The sequence below is a fragment of the Crassostrea angulata genome, chromosome 1 (genome assembly GCF_025612915.1).
Source record: "Crassostrea angulata isolate pt1a10 chromosome 1, ASM2561291v2, whole genome shotgun sequence".
Lineage (NCBI taxonomy): Eukaryota > Metazoa > Mollusca > Bivalvia > Ostreida > Ostreidae > Magallana > Magallana angulata.
In genome coordinates, this window is record NC_069111.1 from 222,703 (window position 1) to 234,326 (window position 11,624).

Sequence of the window (11,624 nt, forward strand, 5' to 3'; positions counted from 1 at the left end):
TCAATTATGTGAAGTGTCAGTGATGATGTATGATAGTCTGCTGGTGTGTGAGTCTTTGATCCATTAAGAGTAACAGTGATGATGCAAGATTCTTATTTTGTACAGCGCCCTCTGTTGGTAGGATTGGTTTAGGCTATCGTGTTTGTCCTTTGTGGATTATGTTACAGTGGTTGATGTGTCGGGAAGGGGGCTTGTTTGTCCAATATAAAACTTTGTGTTTGATCTTTCAGGTGGATATAACGATCATCCAGCGGGGCAGTATGATGATCGCTACAGTAACGACGGGAGGGGGACGCCCCAGAGAGGGCCGTACGATGAGGATATCCCACGGTCAGTCGCGGCCCTGGTCAACAATCCGCCCAGAGATCAATACTCAGATGGGCGGCAGACACCCTCAGTTCACGGAGAAGGTAAGGTAGCTTTGTGTAAAATATCCCCGTCTATAAAGTTGTTGTTTATAATTACCTTGAACAACTGAGCACATCTTTACAGAAAATGACATGACAGATACATGTAGCTCCTGACTGATGAGCCCTATTACATATTTCATTGTTCTCTTGCTGATGGAGTGGACTGTGTTACATTATTCATATGTTGGATACATTTGTATTTGTTTGGGCACATACAGCTCACACAGTAGCACTCCTTGACTAGTATACATTGTGGAGTTAAAACATTATCAGGACCGGTAAATAATGACTTGAATGGTAACTAACTGTGCTCTAACATTCAGCCAGTGTGGGCTCTTTGTCAAAAAAAGAGCTGATAAGAAGAGGTAGAGAATACTAATTACAGAGCATTCTCTGTGATTTAACATTCCATCGCCTCAAAAGGAGAGCACCAAACACATGGAGTGAAGATAATTATCTCATTAGAAAGGCTTTAATTGATTGGATTTATGTGTCCTGTTAACTTTACCTAGATCTGATGGAATTTCAGTTAACTGACATAAGAGGTAGGTTATTAAAGCGACATTTATTGCCTGTCTCACACTCCGTGATTGACACTTTGCCAATTAATGTTGATTTGGAAAACTTAATTTAATTGTAAATTTAATGTAGAATCATTCAAAATTAAAATGCTCTGACTTTGAAATGAGAGGTTGACACTGGTGTAGGTTGTTTGGGGTGTATGAGATGTGGAGATAAGGCCCTGCTCTACACTCAGGGGCTGTACCTTCTACTGTACAGAGGACAGCTCTATTGAACAGTGATTTAAATCTTCCCAGCTGTGGGACAATTATTGATTTCTTGACCCAGTAAACGCCTGAGTAGCTCCACTATGTCTCTGCTGTGCTCAAGATCCTGTATACTGGGGCTCACTGATGTTTGTTCTGGGTTTTGTTGAGTTTTACAAATCCTGTGTACCGGTATTCCAATGAACAGAAAGCGTTACATCTGGGCATTCAGGGTTCTAGAGGGGACATTTCTTTCTTTCTTTACATCAAATGAATATCATTTTAAATGCAAAAGCTAGAAATACTTGACGTGTATATTTTACACAGGCTAAAGGTGTAATTTACAGTGTGCTCTCTGCCTGCTTATTTGGAATTAAATGCAAACAACATGAACAAGTCAGACTAGATTTGTTTATGCTTCCTTGAGTTTTACAATTATTTGTCAAGAGGGTTGAAATTACTTTCTATTGAAATATGTGTAATTAAGTCAGGTAATTGACCAGGGAACTTGAAGATTGTATCCATCAAAGAAAACTTTTTGCCAAAAATGTCTTCCTCGTCTCTCTCTCTCCTCTCTTTCTCTCTCATGGACACAACTTCTTTTTAATTTGCTGACCTGGCCATGCCCTCAGACACGATTATTGATTTTGTTTCATCTCATTTCTGTCTTGGCACCAGAATTTTCATTAGTGGTCCTTGTCTGTTCTTGCATTAACAGCTAGAACCAAATTTTTAGCATCCAAATTCACTGTGGGAAAAATTGTCATGTTTGAGATTATTGCCATTGATTAAGTGCAGGCAGTTCAACCTAAGAGTAACCCTAGGATCCCAGACTGAGATCAGAGACTAGTGACGATGTTTGGTGCGGATTCTTCTGACAATGCTTGTTTATAATAGAACATGTAGATTCTCTGATTATTTATATTTTGTTCGGCTTCCTGTGTGTATTATTTTCTTACCTTTACACATTGTTGTATCAACTCTTCCACAGGTAACAGCTGGCGACCCCCTGACCTACAGGAAGTGATTGATTACCTGAGCCACCCTAACAACCAGGTCAAGGCCAATGCTGCAGCGTACCTACAACATCTCTGTTTCACTGACCAAGATATCAAGGTCAAGACCAGGTAAGTCAAATCACAGACTCAAAGGTCAAGGTCAGATGCTATTGCTGAACAGGTCATAGTTTTGCTGATTTACTTAACATTTATATCTTTCTGAGGAAGAGACTTCATTTGATAATGTTATTGATGGACATCAGAGAATTAAGACCTCCAGAAGGTGTATCTGCTATTAGTGTCCAAAAATACTGTAGCAAGTGTTTGACTTGTCACCACCAGTATACAGTTATTTTGAGTTTGTGTCATAATGATATGAGGATAAGCAGAGTGCAGAATTTCCTCTCAGTGCTGAGACTCTACAGTTATCCACAGGGTACGCTATTAAAATGAATTTGAATGAGGTGAAATTTGATGCATGATTTCACTTCAGTCCTTGAGCAAATGTAGGTCACCTTGAGTCTTGTGAAATAAATGAAATGATGATAATTGAACAAAGCTATGGGGGAGGGTAAATATGGTGATGGAATATCACATTCCTTGGAATATTGAGGTGGCCAGACCAATTCCACGCTACTCCTACAAAGTCTACGACTGGTAGGTCCTCAGTTCTGGTATAATGTCTAGGTTTGTTATTGTATCTGCCATGGCTGTTTAAATGACTGGCATTTCAGGCTTTATGTGTATACAATCGTAATGTTTTGAAGTTTCATTTGTTTGTTTACATCCAACTAGAGTCTATGTCTCCTCTCCAGGTTTAATATTTTTAAATCACCAGCTTCTGAAATTAGCGATTATTTTTTGTTAGATGTATAGAATTCAGTTACATGTTTTTTTATTGTAACATGCAGAAAATACAGACAACTGTCTCTCATGAACAGTGTGTACTGGTTTTGCAGTGAGGTGTAACATGGAAGATTGATAGAAGGTTGATTAGGTGTGGGTGTTGGACATTATTCCTCTACTTCTAAGAAGGGATTTTTTCATGTCCAAAACTATTATCCAAAAACAAAATATAGAAAATTAATGCAGATTTTTTTCTTCATTAGCTTCTGATAAACACTGAATAAAATATGGAAAAAAAGATGTATTTCTTTTCAATAAGATGTAATTGTCGACCATTTATACACTGTACGTATATTATCTAACATTAACACTTTCCATGAATATTGACAGGGGTCTAGATGTGTTAAAGCTATACACGCTATAATTTACGTCAATTTTGAATGACAGTGAAAACGCATGTGTTTGTCTACTTATAAAAGTTATCCTTAATCTGTAAATTACAATGGTGAATTCCATCTCGTTACAAAGATATAGATTTTTAATTGTTTATTTTCCTGCCAGGAAAATATACCTTTTCATGAATATTGATGAAGGAAGAGCGAAACCGATCTCATTGCGCATGTCCGCGGAGAACTAGGTGGTCGTTATTGTTTGCCTAATTAAATATCCAACTTGATTTTTAATATGCTTAAGAGTAGTTAATTTGAAATACATACATGTATAATGAGTAAAATACGTTTGTCATTCACGATACCCTTACTTCTGCATTAACACTTATAGGATCTATAAATAGCACATAGGGGAAAAACACAGGTCTACGTCATTTTTTTAAAGGAAGTATTCATATCTACTCACAGGCTTGTATTTTTTTCTTTTGTTTGTACTCGTATATCGGACAAATTTATGCTTTACTGAAAATATCCTTTCCTTTGTGATACTATCACAATTATGAAGATTTGACCCTTCACCAGTTGTGGTATGATAGACTAAATTTAGCTGTCGATATCACGTGATAGATTGATATTCACAAGGAGGCATTACTTTCCTGGCAGGAAAATAAATATTTTTTATTGTTTAATATTTGATATATTTGTTACGTGATCGAATTGAGCATTATAATTAACAGCATAAAGGTAACTTTTATTAGTAATCAAACACATACATTTTCCCCTTTATTCAAAATTGACGCAAATTATAGCGTGTATAGCTTTAACATTAACAATTTCAATGAATTATTACCATTAATGATTTTCTTGGATATTGACAGGGGTCTAGATGGAATTCCTCCGCTGGTAGAACTCCTCCACAGTGACTACCCAGAGGTCCAGAAGAACGCATGTGGGGCGCTGAAGAATCTGTCGTATGGACGGGGACCAGCAGGGACCGATAACAAGGTATTCACAGGGCAGTGCTCACAATAACCCCTCCCCCTGAGTCAATAAATTGGAAAGTTTAATTTGGTTTTAATATTACTTTGTCATCTTACAGAAAGCCATTGCTAATGCTGGAGGAATCACCCAGTTGATTCGAGTTTTACGTAAAGCTCGAGAGGAGGAGATCAAAGAACTTGTAACGGGGATCCTATGGAATCTCTCGTCTTGTGAGGTGAGTAAGTGTAAAGGGGATCCTATGGAATATCTTGTCTTGTGAGGTGAGTACTTGTAATAAGGATTCCTATGGAATCTCTCATCTTGTGAGGTGAGTACTTGTAATGGGGATCCTATGGAATCTCTCGTCTTGTGAGGTGAGTACTTGTAATAAGGGATACTATGGAATCTCTCATCTTGTGAGGTGAGTACTTGTTATGGGGATCCTATGGAATCTCTTGTCTTGTGAGGTGAGAATATGTACTTCAAATCAAACCAGGGTGCTGTGGAATCATTTAAATTTGTGGGGGTCAATTTCGTGGATTGTGGGATTTTTGCTTATTCGTGGGGATATAATTTCGTGGATTTGTCGGTTTTTGGTATCAGTAAGATAACTTGCTCTTTCAAAATTTGATTTTGTCAAGGATGTAAATTCGTGGGGGAGGGCTACCCATGAATACCATGAAATTGAGACATTACAAATTTTAATGATTCCACAGTATTAGATTAACATTGAAACACAAACTAAAGCAGTATTACCTCCTATATTACAAGTTTAGGCATACTGATGATGGGTTATTTGACTTGGTTAACGGTTAAGCATATAGATCTGATGATTCTTAGCTTGACCTGATCGGGTTATTATTTATGACAGGATTTAAAACCCAGTATCATTGCTGAGGGCCTACCTGACATAGTGAGTCAAGTGATTGTACCGTATTCCAACTGGAACCAGAGGAAGATGATGACCTACGAACCCTGGACCACAGTGTACAAGAACGCAACGGGCATCATCAGGTAATGAAGCGGTCCCTGCTCAATCTACCAGACAGATAAAGATAGCATTAAGATTGGGTTCTCTACGACATTTAATGCTGATTATAAATGTTTGTGTTGCAGGAATTTAAGCTCTGCCAATAAAGACAATGAACAAAAGGGCTATGACACGAGGAACAAGTTAAGGGAGAGCACACACCTTGTGAAGTGTCTGATCTACACCCTCAAAATCTCCCGCGAAAACAATGACCGTGAAAATAAAATCGTGGAAAACTGCATGTGTGCTTTACGGAATCTCTCATTCAGAATTCAGGAAGTGACGGAACAAGACTTTTATAAGAAACGCACAGTGACCTTAAAACAGAGACAGCATCCAGATAAAGGTAACACATGATAGCACAGTTTTATCTGGTTTGAATAATTTTGGAAATAAATCATATTTCTACTATCATCTAGGGTATGTAAGATATACACAAACATTATTGCTGAAGAATTGTTGATTTGATAGAGACTACTGGGTGCTTTGGTGGAGGTCAAAAGAAGAAAGGAACAACTGCCAAGAAAGGAAAACCTGACCTCAATCAGAAGTAGGTCATATAACATTACAAGAAGTTCTGATTTTATTGTTTGTTTGGATAAAGTTTATAGATCTGACATATTTTAATTTAGATCTTACATATTAATTTTTAACTATTTTGAAATTTAGATATTGAATTTGAGTACAAAAAATTATCATGTGACTTTTGTGGTTTCCTGTTTGTGTGGTTGACCTCTGACCTTACATGATTGCAGTGCTGAGATACAACTGCCTCCTGGGGCCCAGGAGTTTATGGGGCTCTGGCAGAATGAGACAGTGACACTGTACCTGGACATCTTGAAGGAGAGCTCTAATCCAGTCACAGTGGAGGCGGCAGTGGGGGCCATACAGAATCTTACTGCCTGTTACTGGAAGGTGAGCATTCGCACAGCACTATAACTAACTCCCTATGACTAAAGAGCTCCCTTAATGGTAGATATTACACACAGGTATTGTAACTTAGGGTTATTCTTCTTGATTCATAGTAAACTAACTAAGACCATTAACTTTGTCAATATTCTGTTCATTATTTACCAATAATTAACAAACTTATTTGTCAGTTCATTATTTACCAATCTTTTATACTTAACAAACTTTGATATTTTGACTGTCAGTTTGCTGATGATGCCAGAGCACTGATTCGCAGAGAGAAAGCTCTGCCCTCATTGGTGGATTTACTGGGCCAGGACCGGGACGATATCGTCTGTCATTCAGCCCTCGCTCTACGCAATCTGGCCATTGATGACAATAACAAGGCTTTGATAGGTAAGTAGACTGGTACCATGCCATCAGCTTATGTTTGCATAGAAAAAATCAACAATATTTAGGGATTAATTATCATACTTTTATTTTCTTTATCCAGGTAAATATGCTCTGAAGCCCATTATCAATACCTTACCTCTGGAGAAGCAGAAGGAGAACGTCCCAGACAAAACGATATGTGCTGCTGTAGCGCTGCTACAGGAAGTGCTGAAAAACAGCATGGACTTCGCTCAGTATGTGATCGTTCTTGGTCATCAATAAATTGCGTTTTCAACACAATATTCACTGGCACATTTCCTACCAGGATTATTTATTTGAATTTCATAATAAAAATTTGATCAGTGGAGGATTTTGTCAGCCCTTCAACGAATTCATGATGAATGTCCTTTACATTATTGTCATTTTTAATTTTAAGGATTTTTGTGAAAGAAAATGGCATTCCAAGATTGAAGTTTGTCAAATTTGCACAAGGAAAATTTTTGAAAAAAACCAAGGATCATACTCAGAGAGTAAGTTAACAACTGTAAAGAGTTGGAGTTGGTCAGCATTGACATGTTGGGTGTTTATGTATCATACATTAATGTGTTTCTATCTTCAATGTTTCTGTTTTGACAGCTCCTGGAGACTCTTTGGGAATTCAAATCCCTTCATCAAGAAATTGTGATCAGTGGTTTGTCAGAGCAAGATGTCAAGGCCCCTCCAGCGGCCAGCAGGTATGTCACCCTATGTTAAGAGTCACCTCCCTCCACCCAACTCTAAATTCAGAGGGTTGTTTAAGACATTATTTTAGAAGTCTGTACCCCTTACAGCAATTAAAAAAAAAATCATGTCTGCATCCATCGGGCAGGTATTATTAATTTATGAAGTTCTTTGATTATCCTCCAGTGTTATCAACATGAATTAATGAGAGGCACAGATTTGATCAAAATCATGAATGAATGGTCACTCTGCACGTCCTTCACTATAACCAGCTGTATTGCGGCAAAGTGCATGATGATAGAGTTAATGTTTGTGGTTGTACTTTAGACCCCCTGACACCGGACTTGCCACGGCAACCAACACTCCATACAGTACCATGAGTCGCGGTATGGAGAGCCACGGATATGACGACGCCACGCTGTCTCCAGGTCGACCAATGAACAAGCCCTATCACGCCTCTAATGGGGGCTATCACGGCATGGTTCAAGGTCACAGTAATCCAGCCATGAATGTGGAGGGTAAATATATATTAAATCTTTCATTAAGGACTTTCTAACAATCGTAAACTTGTATGCCCTCACTAAATTTTAAAATAAATTATCTTTTCTTAAATAATTTTTTAATAATATATCAATCCATTATCACTAGAAAAATGTTCTTAAACTTGAAAAAAGGTGAAAGGGCACAAAACCCAGGGTTTTAATATTTTTATTGATCAATGTATTGATCTGTGCATCAATACACATATTCACAATATACAACAGAAATTTTTCATTTTGACCAAACTTTGATTCTTTGCATTATTTTTACAGAGCCCTATTCTTATGATGACAGGAGAAGGGTAAGTCATTGAATGAGAAAACTTTTCACTTGAATGTTAACAAGTTTTTTTTAATGCAGTTACTACAGTTAAAACAGTTATTATTCTTTTGATCACAAGTCTGTTCACAATCAGAAAATTTGTTGATGTATTCGGGTTATTATTTAACTTTGTTTAAATGTAGATGAGTAAGCAGTGTATATTGATTGTCTGTATTAAAAAGAAAATTCTGACTAAACATGATTGTTTTAGGGAGAAGAAGTTCCAATGCGAGACATGGGTTATGCCCCTTTGGAGGATGATCGACGGGAGAGGAAGACCCCTGTCGGAGGAGTCCCCCTCTTTCCAGGGCTGCAGCCTGTAAGTGACTTTAATCCAGGTTATTTTTCAAATCAGTTCCTTAATGACTTCCTTCAAGTTACTATCAATTGAATCAACTTATTTTCAATTTAGCAACAGCAAGCTCAGCCACAGTCCATGTCACACGGAGGGGAACCTTTGTATGCTCAAGTCAACAAAAACAAACGCAGGGACGACCTCGGGCCCGGGTACCAGGTGAATCTGAGTGATCCAGCCAGCCCGCCAGGGGGCGCTGACTCCTGGGTGTAGTGACCAGTGACTAGAAGTGCTAGGACAAATTTATGATGAAGTAAAGAGTACATTAGTAAATGATGGATTTACACAGAGGTTGTGAAATGTTCTGATGTTGTGATTCTTGGAAGGTTGTACACACCATGGACAAAAGGTTGTGACCAGACAAGGCGTGATCTCTGATCCCTGGAGAGAGATTCCACACAATGAAGCTTCTCTCCAAAACTTAATCCATTCAGAAATTTGATGGTTTCCTGGCCTTAAAGAGTGGGAAGGCTGCAGTGAATATCCACACCTCCAGATCATAAGAAATAAGACTACTTTTATGAAATCAGATGTCAATAGAGACTTTTATCTGTATACAGACTGTGACAGGAGATATGTGTTTGGACAAGTGTGATCCATGCCGCCATCCTGTATTCCTTGAGCGAGCGCCACTCCACGCTGGCCACCCCGGATATCGGACAGGCTAGCTGCCATCATCTTATTTATTAGAACAACATTCCTTTTTATGTATACTGACAATTATATCATAGTATGGCTAGTGATGTTTTTCCCCAAAGATTTTTATATATTTACTATGGTTTATAGAAGGATTATTTTGTGTTTTAGCAGGCTCCATGTCTGGGCGACTTTTCTGCATTTTTTGTAGTTGATCAACAACAATGTACAAACCAGAAACCATTGCTTGTCATATTTAATATTATTATCACCTCACTCCATATTGACCTCATCCTACTATGCACACGCAGGCTTCATTCAGTATGTATGAACAATGATGTACAGCATTCCACTCAGTGGTCTAACAGACAACTCACAGCAATAGGGGAGGAGTGTGCCAAGCACGCACCTTATTTTTGTACTCGAGTTGTTGTCTGCCTCACTCCCTTCTACATCTTCTCATCAGGTGGGCATTATTTAACCTGTGGGACATTGAGAGGCTGACCGCCGGCATTATATCACCCCCTCCACAAAACAGTCAGCCGATGTGATGGTATTAAGAAAGACCGACTTCTGTGCATATTTCACAATAACTATGGCTGATGTATGTTCATCCTCATGTAATAGCAGGCACGTAGATAACCATGTATATGTGTTAATTCCAGGTTGTCATCTCATCTTATCTAAAATCAAAGCAGAATCAATGTATCACGGCGTATCATTTTTTACAATATACAAAAATAAAAATTTTATATGACAACATGTAGTTTGACTTCTTGTCTGTTTCTGCAATTGTGGAAGTTTTTATTTAGAGAGAATGTATATTTTTATAGAGAGTTAAATTCTTTTTTTGTTGTTTCATGCAAGCTATTTAGGTACATGTATTGGTCATTGCAGGAAAAATTACAAAACCTATGTCAGCAGGTAATGTATTTTTGCTGCAATATGCTAGCTACCTTCATACACACATGAAACACCAAATAATCATTTTATTGTTTAAATATTTACATACATCTTCATTCATTATTTAATTAGTGAGTAAACGTTAATTATCATTGTTGTCGATCAGCATCTCGCACGGAATAGCATCAGGTTACAGTCGTTTGATTTACGACCGAAGAATTCAGGTTACACGGACTTCTATAGCTCTCACTCCCAGTTGGCTTGTAAATTAGTATTCACTCCATATGTAATAAAACTAGGTATGTCTTTTGGCAAGAGTTTTCAAAATATGCGCAGTATCTTGCGCAGAAAGGGTTGCTTTACTTTTTGTACATGTACACATCGAACACGCGAGTCATTTCCAAAGAGTGCATCATATTGCAGACCCTTGCACTATACCCAGCATAAGGAATCATCCTTTGAATATTATGAGGTGATCAAATACGACTGAGGATGATGGAATACAATAAAGCACCAATTGCTTTATGATAAACTAAATCACGGCCGAACGTATTTGATCACCTCATAGTATTAAAAAATGATTCCTTATTACTTTTATTAATCAATTTTCTACCAATATTAAATTTTTGACATTTTCACGTTATTTTTACTTCGTATGATTATGCAAACCCCGCCTGTGCCCCACAGTACGTCATTTGTGTCATTGACGATACGTTACATTTGATTCATAGTCTTATCAAGAAAAACGCACCCCTTTTTTAAAACTACTCTACATTAGTTATAAAAGATAAACATTAGGTTGCTTGGTAAAACCATAGCTATATTTTATGCTTTTGATATGCAATCCAATGCTTTTAAAACATGAATATGTTCACCTTGTATAACAACTTGATATGTATAGTGCCAAATTCAAGCGACATTTTGCATAAAAATAGTAAAGATGGTTTCATTAGGGCCCGCTCTGTGGGCGCTCTATTGTGTTGTGTCCGTCCGTATAGAATTACTCGTTCAGGGCATTTTTCCTTTCCCTTTGATACAGTCTGGTTCATATTTCACCCATAGAGTTTATTTCGGGAAAGGGTGTGCAGTGACCTAGAAACAAGTTTCTTGGTCCAAGGTTAACGTCAAAGCAGAATTATGTAAAAACTTCTTGTCTGAATTTTATATTCCCTCCCCTTGGTCCAGTCTGGCTCATACTCGTACTTCACCTGTGTAGCCACGAAGTGCCTTTGGTCGAGGTTTCTAGTTCATTGGTCAAGGTCATATAAGACCACGTTAAAAATCGTTTTCCGTTACATTCTCTCTCCTTACCCCAGTCCACAGAAACAGAGCTTTTAGGAAAATTATATGCTGTGACCTTGAACCATACTTCAGAGTCAAATGTAAAGGTCATCGCAGATAATATTATACGTAGCATCGGGATCGGGGAGGGGTATCCCCCCCCCAT

General features: G+C 37.9%; 1 protein-coding gene across 9 annotated transcripts in view; it reads left to right on the plus strand.

The window, feature by feature from the left end:
* LOC128190315 (catenin delta-2-like) overlaps positions 1-10,040 on the plus strand; it is a 23,208-nt gene extending 13,168 nt beyond the window's left edge. For all 9 annotated transcript variants that reach the window (XM_052862369.1, XM_052862598.1, XM_052862524.1 and 6 more), the window contains 16 exons: positions 231-410; positions 2,169-2,304; positions 4,289-4,415; positions 4,510-4,626; positions 5,263-5,405; positions 5,508-5,767; positions 5,893-5,971; positions 6,177-6,336; positions 6,576-6,726; positions 6,824-6,956; positions 7,139-7,232; positions 7,339-7,436; positions 7,750-7,940; positions 8,235-8,263; positions 8,495-8,602; positions 8,696-10,040. In XM_052862369.1, coding sequence (XP_052718329.1) covers positions 231-410; positions 2,169-2,304; positions 4,289-4,415; positions 4,510-4,626; positions 5,263-5,405; positions 5,508-5,767; positions 5,893-5,971; positions 6,177-6,336; positions 6,576-6,726; positions 6,824-6,956; positions 7,139-7,232; positions 7,339-7,436; positions 7,750-7,940; positions 8,235-8,263; positions 8,495-8,602; positions 8,696-8,851 — 2,162 coding nt within the window. In that variant the 3' untranslated portion in view covers positions 8,852-10,040. The remainder of the gene's footprint in view (positions 1-230; positions 411-2,168; positions 2,305-4,288; positions 4,416-4,509; positions 4,627-5,262; positions 5,406-5,507; positions 5,768-5,892; positions 5,972-6,176; positions 6,337-6,575; positions 6,727-6,823; positions 6,957-7,138; positions 7,233-7,338; positions 7,437-7,749; positions 7,941-8,234; positions 8,264-8,494; positions 8,603-8,695) is intronic.
* The last annotated feature ends 1,584 nt before the right edge of the window (positions 10,041-11,624 follow it).